Here is a 24,080-nt window from a genome sequence, read left to right as displayed (position 1 = left end):
TCAGAGCGCCCCCGTCCTCGGGATCCCCCGCCAGGGATCATCAGCATTCTGTTCTTCAGATCCACAGTCCCACTGAAGCGTCCTGGTGTCCACAGAGTCTAAGAACCAGAGCACGCATTTGTTTTCTCTAGAGGTCTCTCTGCTCCCCAGGACTGAGGCTAGGATGGCTTCTGCGCACATCACTCCCGATCTCAGAGTGATGATGTGATGGCTGGCCTCACAGTTTCTTTCCTGCTGCTGGGGCAGATGTGCACGGCTCAGCTGTCCCCCTCTGCTACAACCCTGAGCGTGGGACCAGCCATTTCCCCCCAGCCCTGATGGGGCCCAGCAGAAACCCAGAAACCAGGCGTCCTCTGCACGCTACCCCCTCGGCACAACACTCTGGCCCCCATCTGCTGGACCTGGGCCACCCTGAAGAAGCGGGTGGGGCGTGCTGCTCTATCTGGGCATGACTCCCCCCACCCTGGTGACGGGAGATGGTCCCCAATGCTAAGAGCTTGTTCTTAGCCAACTTGGACTTTGCCAAAGCCACATTCCCAACCTGAGAGCACTCCCCGCCCCGCTCACTCGCCACCCCCACCCTGTCACACCCATGGGCAAGGTGTAAGGACGTCACCACCCCCAGGGGTCCGCCATTGGAAGGAGAGGGGGATTTTATTCATCCTCTGCCAAGCATGGCTGAACAAGAGAAGACTGGAGGTTGGGCCACTCGCCTGGACGTGCCAGGGGCAGCACAGAGATCCAGGTGAGGCAGGACAAGAAAGGAGCCACGTCTAAAATCTGTATCACGAAGCATGGGGCTGGGGGGAAATGGCTGGTCCCACGCTCAGGGTTGTAGCAGAGGGGGACAGCTGAGCCATGCACATCTGCCCCAGCAGCAGGAAAGAAACTGTGAGGCCAGCCATCACATCATCACTCTGAGATCGGGAGTGATGTGCGCAGAAGCCATCCTAGCCCCAAAGCTGGGGAGGAGAGGGGTGCCGGAAGCGGGGACTGGGGGATGGCTGCGGGAGGGAGGAATCTTCAGGGCTCTGGAACCAGGGGGCAGGTGGGAGGGTTGTGTTGTATTTGCCAGGCAGAGTTGGGCTTTTTGGTTTTACCTTTGATCCCCAGCTTTATTGAGCTAGAACTGACGCAGAGCATGCTGTAAATTTAAGGCACGCAATATATTGATTTGGAGCACTGATACATGGCAAAATGTTAACCACAGTCCCATTAGCAAGCACCTGCTCCTCAAGCCACAAGTTACCCAGTCGTCTCTGTGCTGAGAACACTGACGTTCTGCTCTCTTGGCCGCTTGCAGGTATCAATACAGCATTGCTAACTACACTCCCCACGCTGTTGGCTGTCCAGGAGATCTGCAGAACTCGCTCTCCTACGGGAAGTCGGTACCCTCTGACCAACATCTCCCCACCTCCCCCAACCCCGCAGCCCCGGTAACCACCATTCCAGCATCTGTTTCCATGAGCTGGGCTCTATCAGATGCCCCATATAAGCCACGCCACACAGTGTTTGTCTGTCCCCCTCTGCCGTGCCTGGCGGAGTTTGAGACAAAACTCACTCCACACACGGGTGTGCCATGAAACCCTTCCTCACCCCTCCCACTGCCTGATTCCTACTGATCCCTCAGACCTGTAATTAAACGTGCCTTCCAAGGAGGAGCCCTCCCTGACCACTAATGGAGAAAGGGGGTGGGGCTGTCCATTTCACCTGGCCTGGGACAAGCAAGGTTCATCTCAATATTTAAGGGGGAAACATCAAGCATGGAGGCTGGAGGTGGGGGTTCCAGCCCCTGAGGAAGGGGGTCCCCCCCACACTTCAGTGCAATGATCCCATGTCTTCACCCTCAAGCTCACCTGCCTTCCCTTTGAGTGGTTTGCCTTGGTGGTTCTTTTCTGATTCTGCCACCTGCTGCTGAGCTTCCTTGAGCAAGTTACTCAGCCACTCTGTGCCTCGGTTTTCTCATTTGGGAAATGAGTATGATAACGGTGCCTGCGTTATGAGCTCGCGCCTCAAAGGTGCTCCATCATTGGGTCACGTGCTTATCTTTGTCTCTGATTTCCTCGGTCCGGACCCTCCGAGGGGCAGCAACGCGATTGCGGGGGGAGGGGGGGCCTCTGCCCTCCTGTGGCCGCACTGAGTACTGCATCCGTCCAGGCACGTCCTGCATCACTCTGGATTCTAAAAGTTCCAAAGTTACAGGAAAAAAAAAAAAAAAAAAAAAAAAAAAACTTTTTAAGTCCGTCCAAGCTTCTTTAAGTCAAAAGAGAATGTGATGGCCGTAACAGACTGCATTTGCTGTGATTTTCCCCTAGAATGCTCTCACACCTTCACCCTCCTTCTTAACATTCAAGTGTCGAGGTCATGTCCCCAGGAGCCTTTGGCTGGCTCCCTAGTTACTCAATACTGCGTACTGTCACCTGCGTGCCAGACCCTGTTCTAGGCACTGGGGATACTGCTGTGGACCACACAGATGGAAACCTCTTCCCTCAGAGCTTCCATTGTGGTGAGGGAGAAAGAACCAACAAAAATAAACATTCCAGAGTGTTAGGTGGTGACTCCTGCTAAGAGTAAAATAAATCAGGAAATGGGAGAGAAGGTGTGTGGATGTAATCTGGAAGTGGGGGGAGGGGGGTTGATGTGTGAGATGAAACTTGAAGGACAAGTGGGGTGGTCAAGGCAACATCAGGGGGAAGAGACAGGGTGGTGACCTCAATGGGGTTGCCGTGTTGCTGTTGCTGACCATGTCCCCAGTACCGGGACCAGCACCTGGCACAAAATGGTACTCAAAAAAGAGTTCATGAATGAAATCCCAGTTGTGGGCTTCAGGAACAGCTTGCTCAAGGCTTAAACAATGGCCCTGGGGCCATAACCCTCCTCCACCTCGTGGCTTTGTTCTTACAAGTAGCCTCTCCTTTATGGGGACTCTGCTGCAAATGCTACTCTAGCTTCCAAGGTTTCCAGAGTTCCCTGCAAATCATGGACATGCCCATCCGCCGGCCAACCCTTGAGGCCCAGAGATGGGTATGTGGGAGTGGCTTAAGGCTGAGTCACATGCACTACCCAGACCACACCCCCAGGGGGAGAGGGAGACCCCCAGGGGACATCTGGGGGTTGCAGGATGGTAAGAAGGAGAAATGAATCCAAAGAGCCAGTTTCACAGAATGATTATAAGAAGGTTAGTAAAGTAGGAAGTGGCAGAGCCTGGGAGCTCCTGGCTCAAAGCAGCCCTGAAATTTCCAGCTATGCCTGGTGGCCACCCAGCATCAGGCTAAAGACCCAGGGGCTATAGGAGCCCCTGGGCTAAAGGTGGGAGGGTCCATCATTAGGGAAATTGAGAATGCCAGGGCAGCCCGCTCTTTAGAGAAAGAGGTAAACGGAAGGCCGGAAGGCCAGGTGGGCTCCCAGGGGGCCCCCATGAAACGGAGGCACTGCTGACAGAGGCCAGAGCTGGCTTACTTGGACTTGTTCCTCAAATGGGGGGTGTGGGCAATGGAGGGTGGGGGTAAGCAAACCCAAGGGCAGGCTGTCCATCTGGTCTGGCCACAATGTGGTGGGCGCTCCAGGAGCAGTCTGGTATTTATGGAGTACCTGCTGTATACCTGGGCCCTGACCTAACTTTCCAAATTCAGGACAAAAGGAACCCATGTTTGCTGTTGAATGAACCCCTCCACACAGCGGCCTGTAAGGTTATCACCCACCCTGCAGGGAGACTCCGGAGGGTGTGACCCTAGTTCCCTGGGGGTCAGGCCTGGAAAATGCCTGGGGCTGTGAGGTTGGGGGTCACAGCCCCGCACCCAGGGCCTAGGACGCTACCCGCCACCTTGGGATGGATTTTCACTCCTGCCCTGACTATGCAGGTCAGCCCCATCCTTGTGTTAGCGCCACATCTACTGAGAACCACCCCCCCCCCCAGGAATAAATAAAACCCCCAGGCCCCTGCGCTCAGGAAACTGTCACTCTCCCCGTCTCTAGCCTCGGTTTTCTCTTCTGTGAAATGGAACCCACCAGGCCCGCGGCAGGTCAAGCCCCCAGAAGGGAGCTCCGGGAGGGCAGGGGCGGGCTGAGATTTATTCACGGGTGGCGCCCAATAAATGCTTGTTTGAGCAGGACTAGCCCTCAATAAATAACAGCTGTTGTCGATGCTGGCGGTGGTGCCGGCGAGAGAGTGGGCTCTCCCCTCCCCCACCCTCCGCCCGCTCCCCGCTCCCTCCTCCCCTCCGCGCCCCATTCCTTCCCGTCACCTCCCCACACGACCGTGCCTCCTCCTCCACCCCCCACCTCCTCCCGCCTCTTTCCAGTCCATCTCCCTTCCCCCCACCACCCCACTCCTCTCCCTCCTTTTCCCCTTACCCCTACCCAATTCTTCCTCCCTCCCCTCCCCCCACCCTGCCTCCCTCCCCTCCCCCACCTGCCACCTTACTCCCTCCCCCCTCCTTCGCCTGCCATCCCCCCCCCCACCCAGCCCCCCCGGCGGGCCCGGTCCGGGCGGGGCCGCCGGAGTTCCCGGGTCCCTGGCTCGGGTCCAGCCCGCGGCCCAGGCCGGGCGGCGGCGGCGGCGGCGGCGGGCGGGGTTCTGGCCGCGCGCGGTTTGGGGGTTTTTTTATAACCCTGGCAGGCGGCTCAGGAAGTGCCTTCCCCGCGCCCCCTCCCCCGGCCACGCCGCCGCGCTCGCTCCCTCCCTTCCTGCGCTGGGCGGCGAGACGGCGGCGGAGACGGCGGACGGAGGCCCCGGGCGGGCGGGCGGCCGCAGGTAACGGCGCGGGCGGCGCGGCGGGGAGCGGGCTCGGCGGGGCCGGCGGGCGCCCGCGGGGGAGGCGGCCGGCGCCGGGCGGCCGCGGGTGACCTTGTGTGTCCGCGTCGGCCGGGGACGGCCGCGGGCCCGGGTCTGTCGGACCGTCCAGCCGCGGGGCGGGGGTTGTGACGGTGTGTGATGTCCCCGAGTGTGCGCGACACTGAGGTCGTGCGGGCGCCTGTCTGGGTGTGTTCGCTGCGTGCGTGTATGTGTGTCGGGGTGCGTGTGGGCATCCACGTATGTGTGCGTGCAGCTGCCTGTGTGTGTCCGCAGGAACATGTCCATGAGGGTCTGGGTGTGTTTGTGTGCGATCGTGTGGGGTGGGGTGTGTGTGCATAGGTGTGAGTGTAAACTGACATAGTTAAGTGCTATGTATGTTGATGTCTAGGTGAGTGTGTGCGTGTCTCTACGCTGTCTCCGGGTGTGTCTGAGAGTAACAAGTGTGTAAATGCCTGTATGTGAGTGCGTCTGGTGTGTATGTCAAGTTCTGCGGGACTCTGTCCGTTGTCTGGTGGGAGTGTGTGAACGAGTGTGTACATGTCCGTGTGTGTAGGCCCAAGTGTGGGTCTCTAGGTTGTCTCCTGTGAATGAGTGTGTACGTGTGTGTGCACATAGGTCTGGGGAGTGTGTGGTTGTGTGTCTCCTGCGTTTGCCTCCCGATGTGTGTGTTCTGAGCGTGTCGGTGTGTTGGGATGCGAGCCTTTTGTGGGTCTGCGGTGTCCAGTTGTGGGTACCCAGCTGCGCAGGTGTGGTCACCCTCGAGTGTGTGCATTTGCTACCAGTGTGTGTTTGTGTGTCTGGGTGTGGGAGTGGCACCTCCCACTTCCCTTGAGTCGGTCACGGAGGCCACAGCCGTCTGTCTTCAAGTGTCTCCAGGCCGTCGGGCTCAGGGCCTTTAATTAGTGGCTAGTCGAGGGGGGCCCGCCGGGGCGCCGGCCCCCTCCTCCCGCTCTTCCCGCAGGCCGCGGGCGGGCCTTTGTCTGCTCTCCCGGCAGGGTCTGCCTCCCGCCCAGCCAGATGTGCGGCGCCTGGAGAAGGCCTCTGCCCGGGAGGCCCGAGCCTTGGCCTCCACGGAGCGGCCGGATCTTCCCGGCCCGGCCCAGGAGGTCTGGGCGTGGAGCGGCGGGTCCATCCCGATCGCTGGGATGCGATGGAGCCTCCGCTGTTTCCGGGCCGCTTCCGCGGCATTTCCTCCTCCGGCGCTGGCGCCGTCCCGGTGCTGGCCGCCTCCCTCCTGCCTTCTGGGAGGAGGGGCTGGGAGCTATGGCCAAGCCCGGGCACGCGCGCTCGTGCGTGCGTGCGCGCCCGTGCACACAAGCCACTCGGGCACACACAGGGCCACACACAGGGTCACATGGGCACAGGCACCACACACAAAGTTACCTATGTACATACAGTCTACTTATACAGTCACACACCCAGAGACACGCAGAGTCACACACATGCAGTCCCGCACACATCCTAGTGGAGACCCCTGCTGCTGCCCCCAGCCGGGCTCAGCCCGGGAACCCCCTAACCTCCCTACCCTCAGTATCACTTTCTCCCCAGAAAGTGGGGAGAAACCCACTGACCTGTTCCCAGTACCCCCATGGCAGGTCACCCCTGGCTACCACCCTGCAAAGGGGCCACTATCCCAGATCCTCCCCCCCCACACACACCGCCCCCCCCAGCCCTGGAGGGACACCTGTCCCTCCCTGCAGCCCTCCCTCCATCCCCACCCACCTATGTGGCTCCTTCCACACACCCCCCACCCCTGCTGTGAGGTCGAGGGGCCCAGCCTCAGAGGACAGTGGTGAGGACTTCAGGGGTGCGGAGCAGAGAGACTCAAAGACACTGCAGCCGGGACCAGAGCCACAGAACCGCTGCGGGGAGATTCTGCACCAGGCCTGGCCGTGCAGGAAAGAAGGAGAGAGACAGGACTGGGGGAAAGGGAGCTCCAGCCTCACTCTGCAATGAGAACGTTGCCACCTTGGCATGGGAGGGGAGGGTGGTTAAGGCCAGGGGAGGGTCGGGGGAACTGACCAGGAAGGGGTTTAATCAGAACCGGTCAAGGTCTCCAGCATGGATTACAGGAGAGGAGGCAAGAGGAGATCAGAGCACAGGGAGGAGGGAGTTTGGTGGGGGCCCAGGAGCTGAGGGAGGATGAAATCCAAGAGGAGGCTTGTCAGGGTCAGGGGGAAGGGCAGAGTATTCTCAGCCACCCCTGAACTTCAGACCCAGGCCAGCTCCTCCTCCCTGCCCCTCCCTGTCTAGGCACTAACGCAGAGGCTGAGGCACAGAGGGGCTCACGCACAGGTGTCCGACCCCAGGCCGCCCACTGCCACCCCCAAAAGGTAAAAACAAACCAAAAAACAAGGGATAATCATTAGCCCAGCTGAAGGGACCAGTAGGGTCACAGAGTGTCTTGGAGTGAGCTCCCCGTCCCTGGAGGGGTCCAAGCAGAAGCGGGTAATGTCAGCTTCTAAGTCTGCATCTTGTTGAAAACCTGGCTCCCTCCCTCGTGTGCTGAACTGCCCTGTTTGGAGATCAACTCTCAGACTTGGCCAGGCTGCAAAGAAAACAAGACAGTGTGTGATTAAGGGGGAAACGGCACAGGGGAGGAGGAGGAGGAGGAGGAGGAGGGTGGAGACTGCAGTGGGGAGGAGGGTTTGGCACAGGGTAGTGGCCCAAAGTGGTGTCTGTGCGCAGCAGGCTGGCCTGGGGCAGATGCCAGAGAAACCGAGCTCTCCCGGACAACCCTAGAGCTTCCAGAAAGAAGAATCTGAAAGGAGAAGGAGTCGAACCAGGGGCGAGGCTGGAAACAGAGGGTGGAGGAGAGGTCAGAGGGACAGATGCCACCTGTAGGTGTGAATAATGCTCCCTGTGGCCGGGGACCCAATGGCAGCGCCTAAGTCAGAGAGGGTTGGTGGGAGGAGCCAGTCACTTCTGGCTTAATCTGGGCTGAAAATGCCCACTGACCAGCACAGCCTTCAGATGTGTTCCACTCCAGCCTCCCCTTGCTGCGCTCCTGCCTCCCCACGGGCACTCTGCCCAGCCGCACTGGCCCTTGTGCTCCTGGGTCCACACCCAGGTCCTCCCTGCCTCTGGGCCTTTGCCTCTGCGGCTCCTCTCCCTGGGCACCTGCTCCTGTCTCTTCGTGACGAGTTTCTTCTCATCCTCCAAGCCTGTTTCTGAGCCTCCCCGTTATTTCTAGAGAACTTGTCACAATCTGAACTCCTCTGGTTCGGTCACTCCCAGGAGATGGCCCCTCGGTGGGCAGAGACGGCATCTCTGCCGTGCCTATCGTTAGCCATGAACGAGTCCTCAGGATTATTGTGGAAATGAAATGAAATGGTGTGAAAACACTCAGGCCGGTGGCTGGCACGTAGTAGGTACCCACTGAGTCCCGATCCCCTGTGTATTCCTGTAGCATAGGGAGGATGAGGGGGGTGGGGACAGGGAGAGGAAATGCCAGAGGCATCCCGGGAGCTGGGAGGAATGGGCTTCAGCACTGGCCACACTGGGCAGCAGGACAAGGCACCCGCCCCCCCGACCCAACTCCTCCCTCCCAGGAGCCCGGTGATGCTGCCCAGGCTGTGAACAGGGGAGGCGGTGCTGTGGGGGCTGCCGGCAGCCGGGGCTGGAGAGAGACATGTGGACACGTGGCCTCTATGGCTCCTGCCTACCAGATCCTCCGCTGGGCCCTTACCCTGGGGCTGGGCCTCACATTCGAAGTCATACACGCCTTCCAGTCTCAAGGTAGGGGCGTCCCAGGGCAGCATGGGGAGGGAACGAGGAGCCGAGGAAGGGTCAGTGGGGCTGGGATGGCAGTCACTTGGGGGAGGGCCCTGGGGTCAGTGAGGCCAGCATCACTGGCCCCATAGCCAAGCCACAAAGACCCAGATCGCTCCTATGGCTCACCCCAAGCCTCTGACCCTCGCCCGCAGATGAGTTCCTGTCCAGTCTGGAGAGCTATGAGATTGCGTTCCCCACGCGAGTGGACCACAATGGGGCCCTGCTGGCCTTCTCGCCCCCCACGCCCCGGAGGCAGCGTCGGGGCACAGGGCCAGCCCCAGAGTCCCGCCTCTACTACAAGGTGGCCGCACCCAGCACCCACTTCCTGCTGAACCTGACCCGCAGCCCCCGCCTTCTAGCAGGGCACGTCTCCGTGGAGTACTGGACACGGGAGGGCCTGGCCTGGCAGAGGGCTGCCCGGCCCCACTGCCTCTACGCCGGCCACCTGCAGGGTCAGGCTGGCAGCTCCCATGTGGCCATCAGCACCTGCGGGGGCCTGGTGAGCAGAGGGTTCCGGGAAGCAGGGGGACATGCCCACCAGCTTGGGAGTTATGAAAAACACTTCTCCATGTAGGCCAGAGAAGGAATCCAGGTGGATGGTTTTTTTTTAAGTATTTTGAGCTAGTCATAAGGATTAGTTATTCTAGGACATAGCTAAAGCAGAACTTTGAGGAAAATGTGTAGCCATAAGGTCAGGCTGCAAAGGAAACCAATCAAACTTCCTCCTCAGAATGGTAAGAAAGAAAAGCAACATAAACCCACTAAGACAGAAAGAATGGAATCGTAAAGACATAGGTACTGTCCCATGGGCCCTGGAACCAAAGCCTGATCCAAGCCCTCCACCTGCTCCCCAACCCCCAGCATGGCCTGATTGTGGCAGATGAAGAAGAATATTTGATCGAGCCCCTGAAAGGTGGGCCCAAAGGGGCCCAGGGCCCAGAGGACAGTGGCCCCCATGTGGTGTACAAGCGCTCCTCTCTGCGTCACCCCCACCTGGACACAGCCTGTGGAGTGAGAGGTACATCTGTCTTTGTGGGGGCGGGCAGAGGGAGGAAGCAGTGTGTGACGGCCCTGCCGTGAGTGAGACAGGTGCTCAGGCATAAACCCTCTGTGATCAGACGGACATGGTGCACAGTGCCCATGCCGAGGCAGGCGGCTCCATGCCTATGTTTGGGCAATGGAATTTTCAGGAAGTGGCGCGGTCACTCTGGTTGTTGTGGGGCCCAGCTGTCCATGCCACCAACCAATGTGACAGCGTAGAGCCCATCCTCTGGGTAGTGGACCATAGTAGAGCCAGACATTGGACACCTAGGACACCCAGTAGCCAAAGACCAAGGGTTCTGCCGGCCCGTGGGGCCAATGCACCATCAGACAGGGTCACAGACCTATGAGCAGGCAGCAGAATGACCAGAAATTGTCCATCCAGATGAGAAGCCATGGAAGGGGCGGCCGTGGTGGCTCCGTACCCTGAAGCCACCCCCCGCCAGGCCCCTGGGGAATGAGACAGAGCGTGGCCAGCCAGGCCTGAAGCGCTCCGTCAGCCGCGAGCGCTATGTGGAGACCCTGGTGGTGGCTGACAAGATGATGGTGGCCTACCACGGGCGCCGAGACGTGGAACAGTACGTGCTGGCCATCATGAACATTGTAAGTGCCTCCCCCTCCCTGGCCATGGAGCCCTGAGATCGGGGAACCCACGCAGAGGGGACAGAGTGAGAAAGGAGGCCGGTTGGGCAAGGAATAAGGAGAAGCAGCCTCGCTGGGCGGCCAGGAGCATAGACTCAGCTCTGCTGCTTTTGAGCTATGTGCCCTTGGACCAGTCCCTCCCCCCCCACCGTGCCTCGGTTTACCCACCCTTTGAAATGGGGGTAGGAATAGTACCTCCTCCGGAAGGCTCAGGCAGTCGCAGTGAGTCGGGATAGCGTTCCAAAGAGCCCCGGGCACGCGGTTGAGGCTGCGCAGGCACCTGCTGTATAAAACAAGGATGCAGCTTGAACTTGAGGCCAGCAGGACACAGGGGGTCACCTGAATCCTCCCGCAGGCACCTGCCCACCACTTCACGTGGTGACCTCGCTCACCCACACTCAGATGTCCCCAGGGCCCATACCAGCTGTCTGTCGAGACTCCGGATCTCTCTGAGCCTCAGTTTCCACGTTTGTACGACACTGTTGTCATAATATCTACCCCAGGAGGAAAGAGTCCAGGCGGGGTGGGGGGCAGGGGGAGCCAGACAGAGAGGTGGCCCAAAATGTTGACATAGCACCGCACTTATGCCCTAGCCCTGCTTCCCTCCCTTGGGCTTTCAAAGTTGGCTAGAACCTGGGCACCTAGGTGGCTCAATGGATTAAGACTGCCTTTGGCTCAGGTCATGAGCACAGGGTCCTTAGATCGAGTCCTGCATTGGGCTCTCTGCCCAGCAGGGAACCTGCTTCCTCCCTCTCTCTCTGCCTACCTGTGATCTCTCTCTTTCAAATAAATAAATAAAATTTAAAAAAAAAAAAAGTTGTCTAGAACCTGCCAGAGTTTCTATGGCTCTCCACGTGGGACAGTGATGCCCCAGGCTCCGAGATCACTGCACACCGTGGCGACCGCCCCCCTGACCCCAGGCTCTTCCTCCTCCTCCCTCGCCCCATCTCCAGAGCTTCCTGCCCCCGACTCTTCCACTTTCTTATGGTGATGCTCAAATTGATACCTTTATTTTTTTTTTTTTAAGATTTTAAGTACTGACCTGAAAGAGAGAGAGAGAGCACAAGCAGAGGAGAGGCACAGAGGGAGAGGGAGAAGCAGGCTCCTCACCAAGGAGGAGTCACGGGGACATGGGGTTCAATCCCAGGACCCCGGGATCCTGACTAGAGCTGAAGGCAGATGCTGACCAACTGAGTCACCCAGGCGCCCCCAAATTGGTACCTTTAGACAGCCGTGGAATGAGAACAAATGTGCACATTCCTCGGGCCACCTCTGGGCAGAGACACTTGGGGCCACTGCGGGGATGGGTAGGGATAGAGGACAGACAGACAAGCTGAATGGGGGTGAGTCAGAAAGGAAGGTACCAGGGAGCAACCCAGACATGAAGCCCCCTTGTGGCACCTATCCGCTGTGGGTTCTGACCTCTCTGTGTGTCGGTCTGCCCCTCTGTAAAATGGGAATGACCATTGTCCCTACCTGCACAGCAGGGGTAGCCCGAGCCTGGCCCGCAGGACTCACCTGGGGAAGGAGGGCCACTGCCGTTTTGCCTTTTGTCTCCTGCTCTGGGCCCCTCTTAAGACTCGGTCTCTCTTGTTTCTTGGAGGTCAGGTTGCCAAACTTTTCCAGGACTCAAGTCTGGGAAACATCGTTAATATCCTGGTGACACGCCTCATCCTGCTCACGGAGGACCAGGTGCGAGGGCCCCTTCCCCGCACCTGCCCCCGCACCTGCCCCCCGCACACCAGCACTGCCTGTCTCCCCCTCCCCCTGCCCAACCCCCTCCCACAGGGGTGGCTGGCCCCCATGCCCCCCTGTCTGTCTGCAGCCAACCCTGGAGATCACCCACCATGCCGGGAAGTCCCTGGACAGCTTCTGCAAGTGGCAGAAATCCATCGTGAATCGCAGCGGCCATGGCAATGCCATTCCGGAGAACGGTGTGGCCAACCACGACACAGCAGTGCTCATCACGCGGTGAGGGGCGGGGAGGACTCCAGGACATGGGCCGGGGGAACGCGTGGTCCCGGGGACCCTCCTGGTCCAAGCAGGGCTCACTTCTGCTGGGAGATGGGAGAGGCTGGGAAACTGCGGCCACTCCAGTGGGGAGTCAGATTTGGGGAGGGGCTGCTGGGAGCCTGAGAGCCTTGGTTCAGGAGGATGGGGGGAGGGGGGGGACAGTTGGGCACAGACAGTCTTGTTCCCTCGCTGTCTCATTGATGCAGTCAGTCAGTCACTTACCCACCCCCAGCATCCCCGAGGTCCACTGAGGGCAGAGCACGGGCTCTAGGCGAGAGGCCGAAGGGAGCCTCCGAAACCAGTTACGGTGGCCCCTGCAGGGATTGGGGCCTGACTGCCCCAGCGCCTGACTGCCCCAGCGCTTGACTGCCCCCTTCTCCTTCCACAGCTATGACATCTGCATCTATAGGAACAAGCCCTGTGGCACACTAGGTACTTAACCCCCGTAGGCTTCAGGCACCCGTGGAGGCAGCGGATGGGTGCCCCCCCACCCCGGCCCCGGCGGGATGGGGACCTGGCTGGACCAGCCCTCACAACCCGAGCCCAGCCCTGCCCCACGCGCCCACCCCCCAGGCCTGGCCCCCGTGGGCGGCATGTGCGAGCGCGAGAGGAGCTGTAGCATCAACGAGGACATCGGTCTGGCCACTGCCTTCACCATCGCCCACGAGATCGGACACACGTGAGGCAGGGGACACCGCGGGGCATGGGGGACGGGGACGGGCCGGACGGCAGGTTCCTCGGCCCGGGTGGTGGAGCCGACGCCGCTCTCCCCAGGTTTGGCATGAACCACGACGGTGTAGGGAACAGCTGTGGGGCCCGTGGCCAGGACCCGGCCAAGCTCATGGCCGCCCACATCACCATGAAGACCAACCCTTTTGTGTGGTCGTCCTGCAGCCGCGACTACATCACCAGCTTTCTGGAGTGAGGACGTGCCCGCGTGCCCGCCCCCCCCACCCCCCCCCTGCTCCCGCTCACCTTGGCTCGGAACGGGGTGGGGGAGGGGGCGCGGGGGAGCGGGGTCTGGAAACCGGAGCTGCCTCCGGGAGGGGTCCTGTTCCCTACATAGGGCTGCACCCTATGACCCACACCACCCCCCCCCCGGGCCCCTGAGCTCTTCGCCTGCAGCCCCCTGACGTCACAGCTCCTTTTTCTTGCCCCAGCTCAGGCCTGGGGCTGTGCCTGAACAACCGGCCCCCCAGACAGGACTTCGTGTACCCCACGGTGGCACCCGGCCAGGCCTACGACGCAGACGAACAGTGCCGCTTCCAACATGGAGTCAAATCGCGTCAGTGTAAATACGGGGTAGAGAGAGCCTTCCTGCTTTCCTTCCTGGGAGGGGAGGGGCCGCAGGGGGTGGGAGCGTCGGGAAGGGGGTGAGCCCCCGTGGGGGCCAGGGGGAAAGAGGTGCACAGGTGTATAGACGTCACACGCACTCAGTGACTGGGAGGGTGGGATATCCTGGCCCTCCAGACCCCTGATTTTGGGGGCTGGTCTGGGGAGACCTTGGGCACCCCCTCTGTCTAGCCTGTCAGGCCACTGGTGGGCTACTGCAGGACTAAAGTCCCAAACCCCCTAACTGGGCAGTTTTTCACCAAACATTCCAAATGGGGTGGAAATAGTTCCCTGGGGACGGACCATCTTTCCCACTCGGCAAAGAACTGGGCAGAGCCTTCCAGGGACACCCTGTCTTCATTCCCCACATCCCCCACCAACTGGTTCACAAGATCGCCTGGCCCTGATGCTTGGCTGGACGGGCTCTGAGCCTCCGGGCCACCCCTCCCTCTTGGTGAGGTTTGCATTGATTTCCCAAAGCCCCATCCTTCTGTAGAGAAACAAGCTGGGGGTCTCACTCCCAGCTGCCCCCAAGGAAGCTGGAGGCCCGCCGGCTTCCTCAAGACTCCAGAGATCAGAGTTTAGATGGCCACGTCCAAGCTGAGGCCATGTCAATTCAACACAGGAAAAGGCAGCTGTTCTAATGCCCTCACTTCATCCCAGGGCAAGACAAGGAGACAAACCCTGGCATCATTTCTACTTAACCTGCTCTCCCACCCTCCCTAGCCTGACTGGTAACTGTAGCACCCTTAACGAATTTCTAAAGAATCTGGAGCATCTGCTGTGTCCCTGGTATCCTAACCATGATGACAGTGGCTGACGTTTACTGAGCGCCCACTATGTGCTAAGCATGTGATATGTTTCATCTTGTTTAAACTCTTGACAATCCTGCTATATTTCCACATTACAGGTGAAGGGAATGAGGCATAGGGAGGGTGCCTTGCCCAATATCACAGTTCAAGAACATGTCAGAGCTGGGACTCGAAGGTCTCACTGTGACTCCAAATTTTATAATGAGGTGGGGGAGGGGAGGAAGTGCCGGAATAAGGAGCTTGGGCCGGTACTGGCTGTATGTTGAATTGATTCTTTCTTTTATTTCTCCAAGGAACATCTTCCCGGAGCCCCTGGCAAAGGGGGAAATTATTGACTACATATAACTTGGCTAACGCGTGTAAAGAGCTAGGCCCAGTGCCTAACCCAGAGATAGCTGTGGTCATTGTTACACAATAACGGGGAGTTTGTGCAATCTCTTTCAGATCTACTCTGTCACATGCCTCTCAGCCTTTTATGTAGGCAAGGCCTATCTCTTAGATGAGAAGACAGGGAGGGGGGGTGGCAATTCCCCAGCGGGGCTGAAGTCTCCCCGACTGGCTCAGAGCCCGTTCACGTGCACCACAGCGCCTCCTTGTGGAGAGAAGGAAAAGCAGGACTGGAATAGCCAGTTCTCCTTAAGAGGTGTCAGAAGTGGGATGAGGGCCCGTGATATTTACAAATGGCCGGGAGGACACAAGCCAAGTGAAGCCAGAAAACCAGGCTGAGTTTTTAACTGAGATGTAGCCTCTGAAGGAGCACAAGACAGGGACTCTGGAGGACAGTTGAGGGAGCGGACTTGAAAACAACTTTCCGGAACTTCTCATGTGTGTGCAGATGTCTCTCAGAGGCTGCCCCTTCCTACAGCCATTGATTGGCCCCGTCCCAGAATATTAAAACTTGAAAGGATTAGGTTCAAAGAGGAAATGGCACATGGTTATAAAAAGGAGAATGAAGGCTCTCCATTTCCCAGGGTTGGAGAAGGCCCTGGGAGGTGGGGCAGATGTAAGCTAGAGGGTCAGAGATTTGGACACCCCTGAACCCAGGGGATTTGTCCAGCGATATTAACCTGAAGGGTCAGAGAGACTTCCTGGGACTGGTCCAGCCCAAGCAGGATTCCGACAGGAAGGTGGGCTGAGTTTTCAGTGGGCAAAGACGCATCCCAACCAGATCCAGCCTGTCTTTGTTCAGGCCGAGTCTCCCATAGAGTAAAAGTTCCAAGAGCTTCCACAGTTTGCGGGGTGGTGGGGGAGGGCAATAAAGAAGACCACCAGATGGAAAAAATTAGAGATGAGGCCTTTGACCTGAGCCATCTTCCAGGCCAGGGTTTTCAGAATTACTGTTCTCCCGGGGGGCCGCTTAACCCATCCCAACAAGGAATGCAGAATCATCTTCGTTCCTCAGCAGGTTTGGAGACTCAAGAGGCACCAGAGTGATGAGATCACAGAGTGGTCTATCAAAGGCCCGGGTTAGAGCCAAGGCTGCCCCTCAGAAGCTGTGTGGTCGCTAGCAAGTGACTTTACCTGTCTAAGCCTTGGTTTTCTCACAGTGAAACGGGGGTAGTGATGCCTAAGGGAGCTTGCCACACACACACGGACGTTGGTAAAGTGCAGCCCATAAGGTAGAGGGGAGGTCTCAGGCCATGCCCCACAGGAAGACTCCAGAAGGCTCCTGGAGACCCAGCGGAGGAGCGCTGGGGCCCCACCGCAAGGCGGCAGCGAGCGGGTCGCCGCCCCCGGCGGGCGGGCTGCCCGAGGGAGGAGGGCGGGGGACGAGCCTGAGCAGGCGCCTTGGCCCGCAGGAGGTCTGCAGCGAGCTGTGGTGTCTGAGCAAGAGCAACCGGTGCATCACCAACAGCATTCCTGCCGCCGAGGGCACGCTGTGCCAGACGCACACCATCGACAAGGGGGTGAGCGCCGGCCCCGGCAGCCAGCCGGGCCCCGCCCCCTGCCCTTGAACCAAGCCCACCGCGCCGCTGTCGGGGGTTTCCGTCGGCTCTGGCCACGCCCCCTTTCCTTGAGCCACGCCCATCGCGCCTCCGTGCGGGTTTCCGTCGGCTCTGGCCACGCCCACTGTCCAGAGGTCCCGCCCATGGCCTGAGGCCACCCGCTGCCCCTACTCCAGCAGTGCTAGACCCAGGGCAAATTTCACCTCCCGGCGGTGACCGTAGGCTTAGCCCACGCCCCCATCTTGCCTGTGTCTGGGTCCCCAGACCCCACTTCCACCCTCGCCCCTTCGGTCCCATCCCAGAGATGCGGTGACCTCTAGCTGGGGGAGGGGCGGGGCAGGAAAGAGCGCGGGGATCCCGGGAGTCCGCGGAGCCGGACTCACCCTGCTTCCTCTCCCCAACACCTGCCGTAGTGGTGCTACAAGCGCGTGTGCGTCCCCTTCGGGTCGCGGCCGGAGGGCGTGGACGGGGCCTGGGGCCCGTGGACGCCGTGGGGCGACTGCAGCCGGACGTGCGGCGGCGGCGTGTCCTCCTCCAGCCGTCACTGCGACAGCCCCAGGTCAGCTCTCAGGACCCTCTGTAAAGAGAGCGGGGCGGGGGCGGGGTCCCCCTCTGTCTAACAGCCTCCCTCCCGCCCCACATCTGTTCTGTCTCCCCACCCCAACCCTTCCAGGCCAACAATCGGGGGCAAGTACTGCCTGGGTGAGAGACGGCGGCACCGCTCCTGCAACACCGACGTGAGTTTCCCCAGGACCCCAGGCTGGGATCCGCTGTCCTGCCCTGCCCTCCAGACACCTGCCCGGGGGCTCCCCTGCAAGCGTCTGGTTCCTTCCCATTCTCAGATGACTCCCCCACCTTGAACTTGTATGACCTCCGCATCCTCCTCCAGCTACAGTGCACTGCACCTCTCCTCCCTGCAAAGCTGGGTTCCCCAAACTTCCCCAACCCCACCCCAAAGCCATCTCCAAGCTGTCACCAAACCCAGTAGCCACTGAGGACCCAGTTTGGGTCCTCCCTTTGCCCTCCCTTCTGCCCAGGAACCATGGCCTCCGTCCACAACTCCCTACCCCACTCCACCCCCGTGCTGCCATCACCCCTGCCCTGTGCTCCCAGCTCCTCCCCACAGACCTTCTGTCTTCTCATCTCCACTGCTGTCCCTTCTTTAAATGCCGGGGTTCCCCATGGCTGGTTGGGGCTTCTGACTGTGAGCGAGTCTTCTGTGGACACACCCAGTAAGCACAAGGCTTACTGCAGCTGGGGGTGTTCAGAGGGCGCGGAGCGCTTGGGGGGCCGCGGGGTGAGTGGTCTTCCCAGCCCCACCTGGAGTGGCTCCTGTCTCCATGCCCCACCCCCCATAATGAGTGCCCCTGGCTCCTTTCTAGGCCTGTTCTCAAGAAAGGCCTCATGGTCTGAAGCCAGAAACCCAGCCAGCATCCCCAGCTCGCCCCAAACTCTCATGGGTCATCTGCTCCATCTCTGAAGTACCCGTCCCTCCAGCCCCACCGCCTGGCCCTGGCCCACGCCACCAGCCTGTCTCACCTGGCCCCCCACAGCTTCCTCCTGGCCTCTTGCCTTCAGCTTCCCCCTCCAACCCAACCCTGCTCTGAGCATCGGGCCTGTGCCCTAACTCCACCCCCCAACACATGGCTTCCCTCCCTGTCCCTCTCTTGCCCCCAGGACTGTCCCCCGGGCTCCCAGGACTTCCGGGAGATGCAATGCTCCGAATTTGACAGCATCCCTTTCCGTGGAAAATTCTACACGTGGAAGACATACCGAGGAGGTGAGTGAGGGACCCAGGAGGCCATGGGGCACTGGAGGGCGGCAGCAGGTGGATGCAGCGTCGTGGGGTCTGACTGAGCACCCCCTCACTCAAAGGGCCAAAGAGCCCAGGAATGTGGTTCAGCAGTTCCTTGACTGGACACCGGGAATCCCGACTCCCTCTGCGCAACCTGCCTAGCCACCCTGGGGCTGGGGTCTCTCCCTCTTTGCCTCCCCTACCCCCATCCTCGGGAACGAGCAGGGAGTCCCGGGTGGCCTGGCCCTCCGTCTGACGGGGCCGTGCCCCCCCAGGGGGCGTGAAGGCCTGCTCACTCACATGCCTGGCCGAAGGCTTCAACTTCTACACGGAGAGAGCGGCCGCCGTGGTGGACGGGACGCCCTGTCGCCCTGACACAGTGGACATTTGCGTCAGCGGCGAGTGCAAGGTGAAGGGGACTCCCAGACAGAGGGCAAGGAATAGGGGAGTGAAGACAGGGAGCGGGGCTCACTGACGCTCGGCCCCCCCACCCTCCCCACCTCCCCAGCACGTGGGCTGCGACCGGGTCCTGGGCTCCGACCTGAGGGAGGACAAGTGTCGGGTTTGCGGTGGTGACGGCAGCGCCTGTGAAACCATTGAGGGGGTCTTCAGCCCAGCCTCGCCCGCAGCTGGTGAGAGAACCCCATTCCTTCTCCCTCTGGCCGCTTGGTGACTGAGGGCAGGACGGGCCCCATCACAGTAGCCAGCGTCAGCTACTCAGACCCAGGGGCCCGGTGGGGACCCCAAGAAGTCCCGGGGCACAGCAATGCCCCAGCTCAAGGCCAGGGACTAGCTTGGGCTCTGGCGTCTAAACCTTGGCAACCAGACCTAAACCTTTCCCCGCCCCCACCCTGGGAGGCTGGCCCTGGGTTGGGGGCAGAGGGGTTGACCACTCTCCATGGTCTGAACCAGGGGCTTGAGGGACTCTGTGCTGGAGGAAAAGTCTTACGGGGGGAGGGATATCTGTAGGGTATGGTGAACTTGAGCCTGCCTTCCAACCTTGGGCTGAAGGACAGCGACCCCAGGGAGTCGGGGGTGGCTCCGGGGAGCCGACACACACAGTGAGGCCCCCGTGTGGGGTTCAGGGGACAGGAAGGGACCTGGGTTGGAAGTGGTGGAGCCCGCACTGCTGAACTCGCCATGTCACCATGTGTGTTGGGGCCTCCACAGTGTCCCCATCCCTCTGCGCCGGGTGGGTAGGAAGCGGACCACACCACTGTGGTGGTCAGAGAGGCAGGAAAGTTGGGGTTCCAACCCCAGCCCCGCCACTTCCTAGCTGTCAAACCTGAGCGAGTTGTTCAGCTTCCTGATCCTCAGTCTTGTCATCTGTAAAATGGGTGTGACGACCCATCTACTTCACAGAGCCAGACCTGGTGCTACAGAGGATGGCCTTGTAAGCACTTACTGCAGTAATGGTTCGCTGTCATCATCGAGGGCCAGGAATGGGGGGGTGGGGCGGGTAGGCTGGTGCGGGGGAAGGGCCAATTGGGCGACATCTGAGTTCCGCCATCCAGGATATGAGGAAGTCGTCTGGATTCCCAAAGGCTCCGTCCACATCTTCATCCAGGACCTGAACCTCTCCCTCAGTCACCTGGGTGAGCTGGAGATGGTGGGATGAGGACTGGGGGTCAGCAGGGGGTCAGTGCAGCTGGGGTTCTGACCCCTATGCTGTCCTCCTAGCCCTGAAGGGGGACCAGGAATCCCTGCTGCTGGAGGGGCTGCCTGGAACCCCCCAGCCCCACCGCCTGCCCCTGGCTGGGACCACCTTTCAGCTGCGGCAGGGGCCAGATCAGACGCAGAGCCTAGAAGGCCTGGGACCCATAAACACATCTCTCATCGTCATGGTAACAATAGTGGGAGCAAGATGCCGGAAGACAGCAGCCTCCTTGTGGGGACTGGAGCTTGGCTTCCATTTGATGGCCTCCTCCCCCACCCCAGGTACTGGCCCGGACAGAGCTGGCTGCCCTCCGCTACCGCTTCAACGCGCCCATTGCCCGAGACGCGCTGCCTCCCTACTCCTGGCACTATGCGCCCTGGACCAAGTGCTCAGCCCAGTGTGCCGGCGGTGAGGTCGGGGTGCGGTCGGGGGTAGGCACTGGTCCCCTGGGCTCCGCTGCTGGTCCCGGTGGGGCTGAGCGGGTCTCCTGGCCACCCCCCAGGCAGCCAGGTGCAGGCCGTGGAGTGCCGCAATCAGCTGGACAGCTCGGCGGTGGCCCCCCACCATTGCAGCGCCCACAGCAAGCTCCCCAAGAGGCAGCGTGCCTGCAACACGGAGCCTTGCCCACCAGAGTGAGTGCCCGCCGAGGCTGCAGGCTCGGGGTGACAAGAGCCAGAGTGGGCAGTGCTCCCAGGATCAGGGTGACAGGGCTCCCGGGGGTGGGGTGGAGGCTCTCCCTCAGCGTGACGCACCTCCCACCCCCAGCGTGGGTGCAGGGTGGGGATGTCCCAGGGGTGTGCTGGGGTGCTCCCTGCAGAAGCAGCCCTGTGCGGAATTCTGCCAAGATGCTTGCTCCTGGGGAGGAGGAGGATATGCCGGGACCCCAGCCCGAGGGACGGCCCTCCCCTGCACACTCTCTCAGACCTGCCCCCTCCCCGCAGCTGGGTTGTAGGGAACTGGTCCCGCTGCAGCCGCAGCTGCGATGCGGGGGTGCGCAGCCGCTCCGTGGTGTGCCAGCGCCGGGTGTCAGCCGCCGAGGAGAAGGCGCTGGATGACAGCGCGTGCCCGCAGCCGCGCCCACCGGTTCTGGAGGCCTGCCAAGGCCCCGCTTGCCCGCCGGAGTGGGCTGCCCTGGACTGGTCAGAGGTCAGCCCATACTGCTCCCTGTGGGGGTGGGGGGATGCTGGGAAGCCCTTAATGGGTTCCCACCAAGGCACCTCTCGGCAGTCACAAGCCCCTCCTGCTCGACCTAGTGCCCCCCCAAACCGGTCCAAGGTTAGCTGACCTCTCCTTGTCGCCCTCTGGACCACCATCTGCCCCTCCCTGCCCCCCGCGTGGGGGGACTGGAGCACCCAGGAGCATGAAACCCCCTCTCCGACTGCAGTGCACCCCCAGCTGCGGGCCAGGCCTGCGCCACCGCGTCGTCCTGTGCAAGAGCTCCGACCACCGCGCCACGCTGCCCCCTGCGCACTGCCCGCCCGCAGCCAAGCCGCCAGCCACCATGCGCTGCAACTTGCGCCGCTGTCCCCCGGCCCGCTGGGTGACAGGCGAGTGGAGCGAGGTAGGCCGGCGCCCTGGGGACGGGGGCGGAGGGAAGGGGCGCCCCGCTGAGGCTCAGCAGCGACTCCCCGCAGTGCTCCGCACAGTGTGGGATCGGGCAGCAACAGCGCGCGGTGCGCTGCTCCAGCCACACCGGCCAGCCGTCGCGAGAGTGCGCAGAGACTCTGCGGCCCCCGTCCACACAGCAGTGCGAAGCCAAGTGCGAGAGCGCGCCCCCCGGGGACGGCCCCGAAGGTATGTGCGGCGCGGGGCCAAAAGGTTCCACGGGGGCCCTGTCCAGAGCGTGGGAGTCCTGACCATTGGCCTGGAGCATCTCCAACCACCGGAGCGTCTTTGTCCCCTCCAGGCACTTCACTGCCTCTCCCTGCAGGCAGTATTTAGTGCCACTATATACCAAGCATATTAGGCGCCTGATCCTTCCGGGCACCCAAAACTCAGGTCATTCCCGCAGCCACCTCCGCGACCTTCATCCCAGTCTTCTCCATCCGAACCGTGAACTGCCGAGTGTTTTCCTTTAATTCAGAGTTTCTCAACCTCTGCCACTATTGATGTTTTGAACCGGATCATTCTTGGCTGGGCGGGGATGAGGGGGGCGGGGGGAGGCGCTGCCCTGGGCCCTGTAGGATATTCAATAGCGGTCCTGCCCCCCAGTGGTGACGAGCAGAAATGTCTCCAGATCTGGCCGTATGTCCCCTGGGGGACAAAATCGCTTTCCCTAGAAAGGAAATATGTCCTTTTTTTTTTTTTTCCTACCTAAGAATTTATTCTCCATACAGGGCAATAGATAACTTACCCGGGCACTGGAACCAGACTGCCTGGATTGGGTTCCCTCCGCTGCGCCTTCTAATGGGGCAGGCGGATAATGATATACTCACTAGCCCGGGAGCTGCGTGAGAGAGATGGACTAAAACAACCCACGAGGCCCTTTATTAGGCACCAGGCCCTGTCCTACCTCACTGGCCAAGTGGGAGCCCGCATCACTGTCGCAAACGGACGGTCGATGACCACGAACACAAAATACTCAAATACCCTGAGAAGGAGCGACTTCTCTGGACCTCAAGGTCCTCCGTCGGTCACAAAGGGAAACCAGCAAGGATTACAGCCCCAAATGGACCAAAAGGATAACTGAAAGGGAGTGCTTTTGTCGTAACTGAATACTGAGTCTGAGTCCCAGACTCAGCACTGTCTCTCCCAAAGTCCACCAACAGTCTAATGACATATTTACAAGCCTCTTCCACACACTTTTTTAAAAAAGATTTTATTTATTTATTTGATAGACGGTGACCGCTAGAGAGAGAACACAAGCAAGGGGAGCAAGAGAGGGAGAAGCAGGCTTCCCACCGAGCAGGGAGCCAGATGTGGGGCTGGATCCCAGAACCCGGGGATCATGACCTGAGCGGAAGGCAGACACTTAACCGACTGAACCACCCAGGCCCCCCAACTTTGAGTTACAGTTATAAGCTCCTTTTGAGAGGCGAGGAAACTGAGGCAGAGAAGCTCTGTGAAGCCTTCAGATGCGCTCCTAAGGGAACCGGCCCTGAGCTCTGATCTCTCCCGCCCCCTCTAGAGTGCAAAGACGTGAACAAGGTCGCCTACTGCCCCCTGGTGCTCAAATTTCAGTTCTGCAGCAGAGCCTACTTCCGCCAGATGTGCTGCAAAACCTGCCACGGCCGCTAGGGGGCGCGCGGCCCCCAGAGCTAACGCTGGGCGCCGGCTGGAGGGGACCCGGCCCGCAGCTGGCCAGCCTGAAGGAGCCCGAGGGGGCGGGAGCTGGGAGTAAAGGGTGAGACGAAGCCGGAAGTTATTTATTGGGAACCCCTAAAGGGCCCCTGGCTGGGGGATGGAGAGGGGCTGCCCACCCCAGGGCCCCTCCTCATCCCCTCTCCCAGTTCATAGTGAGCCCCCCTCCAGGGTGGGTTTGAGGAGGGAACAACTAACTGTTCGCCCTAGAGCCCTTTTCACCCACTCCTAGGGAGCCCCTAATACTGCCCCCCTTTGGCCGGAATATGTACTGTGAAGAGTGGGGGTGGGGAGGGGGTCTGCCTGTGTCCTGCCCCCCACACTGCCCTATCCCTCCACTCTGAGCTGGGGGCGGGGGAGGGGGAGGGTCTATGTCCGCTCTGGGGGAGGGGGATTAGCACCACCTCCCTGACACCCTCCCCCTGACCAGACTAGCTACAAGGCTGAGGCAGAGCTGGCAAGATCCACCACAACCTCTGCCCTCCCTGCCCCAGGGGGACCCCGACATCCAGGCGCCCCCATCATGGTGCTACAGACCCTGCCCTGGGGCCCACACACCCCTCGCCAGGAAGCCCTCCATCAATAAAGTTCTGTCTTGTGTAGCTTTCCGAGTGTTGATTTGTGACAGCGTCCGTGAGTCTGAGTCACACGCAGTCCCCGCCACCGAATGGAAGGGGCCGTGGCCCCCCGCCCCAGCCCCCCACCCCGCTCCCGCCGCAGGTGGGTCCCATCAGTCCAAAGGGGCCTTTCACCAGCCGGGACAGAGCCCAGTGATACGACAGCTTCTAAGGAGGGTCTCAAGCCTCCCGGTCTGGCCCCGGCCTTCCCGCCCACCGCACCCCCCGGCCCTCGGCTCGGTCCAGCCGCCCGGGCCGCCCGGGGCCCCGCGGAAGTTCCTCAATCTCCCGCCATCTTCCCATCTCGGGGCGCCTTTGCGGGAGCTGCTTCCTCTGCCAGGGGCACCCTCCCCTCC

At 60.8% G+C, this 24,080-nt stretch overlaps 1 protein-coding gene and 1 long non-coding RNA gene across 11 annotated transcripts; one reads left to right on the top strand and one right to left on the bottom strand.

Moving 5' to 3' along the window:
• Positions 1 to 982: 982 nt before the first annotated feature.
• On the bottom strand, positions 983 to 19,670 carry LOC123393428. The gene is made up of 6 exons (XR_006608208.1): positions 19,556 to 19,670; positions 16,739 to 16,932; positions 12,099 to 12,306; positions 11,771 to 11,887; positions 10,448 to 10,535; positions 983 to 2,181 (listed from the first exon to the last, which is right to left on the bottom strand). It is a non-coding gene; the product is annotated as an uncharacterized LOC123393428 (long non-coding RNA).
• On the top strand, positions 4,561 to 23,709 carry ADAMTS10 (ADAM metallopeptidase with thrombospondin type 1 motif 10). Of its 10 annotated transcripts, none has more exons than XM_045085185.1 (27): positions 4,561 to 4,753; positions 7,049 to 7,128; positions 8,347 to 8,533; positions 8,722 to 9,068; positions 9,431 to 9,587; positions 9,996 to 10,213; positions 11,861 to 11,944; positions 12,078 to 12,223; positions 12,654 to 12,697; positions 12,839 to 12,944; positions 13,040 to 13,186; positions 13,426 to 13,567; positions 16,209 to 16,316; positions 16,769 to 16,914; positions 17,029 to 17,092; positions 17,738 to 17,836; positions 18,033 to 18,135; positions 18,426 to 18,559; positions 18,659 to 18,782; positions 19,665 to 19,745; positions 19,831 to 19,994; positions 20,089 to 20,215; positions 20,310 to 20,439; positions 20,749 to 20,953; positions 21,192 to 21,368; positions 21,442 to 21,601; positions 22,935 to 23,709. In XM_045085185.1, the coding sequence occupies exons 3-27, from the start codon at positions 8,446 to 8,448 to the stop codon at positions 23,042 to 23,044; spliced, it is 3,411 nt and encodes a 1,136-aa protein (XP_044941120.1). In that variant the 5' UTR covers positions 4,561 to 4,753; positions 7,049 to 7,128; positions 8,347 to 8,445; the 3' UTR covers positions 23,045 to 23,709. The 10 variants fall into 10 exon arrangements, with proteins under 10 accessions (XP_044941120.1, XP_044941104.1, XP_044941109.1 ...); XM_045085169.1 differs by having other exon boundaries at positions 7,487 to 8,533; XM_045085174.1 differs by having other exon boundaries at positions 7,484 to 8,533.
• The last annotated feature ends 371 nt before the right edge of the window (positions 23,710 to 24,080 follow it).

The sequence above is a fragment of the Mustela putorius genome, unplaced genomic scaffold (genome assembly GCF_011764305.1).
Source record: "Mustela putorius furo isolate JIRA1106 unplaced genomic scaffold, ASM1176430v1.1 tig00000095_pilon_pilon_pilon, whole genome shotgun sequence".
Classification (NCBI taxonomy): Eukaryota; Metazoa; Chordata; class Mammalia; order Carnivora; family Mustelidae; genus Mustela; species Mustela putorius.
Note: the sequence above shows the minus strand (reverse complement) of the source record. Positions and strands in the feature narration are given on the sequence as shown.

What these genes read in the sequence shown, in the direction of transcription:
- ADAMTS10 (XM_045085169.1), top strand. Translation starts at nt 8,215, where the DNA reads ATGAGGGGGGTGGGGACAGGGAGAGGAAATGCCAGAGGCATCCCGGGA. An exon ending in GCCCACGAGATCGGACACAC is followed by an intron (nt 12,945 to 13,039) that starts GTGAGGCAGGGG and finishes CGCTCTCCCCAG; the next exon opens with GTTTGGCATGAACCACGACG. An exon ending in TGACAGGCGAGTGGAGCGAG is followed by an intron (nt 21,369 to 21,441) that starts GTAGGCCGGCGC and finishes GACTCCCCGCAG; the next exon opens with TGCTCCGCACAGTGTGGGAT.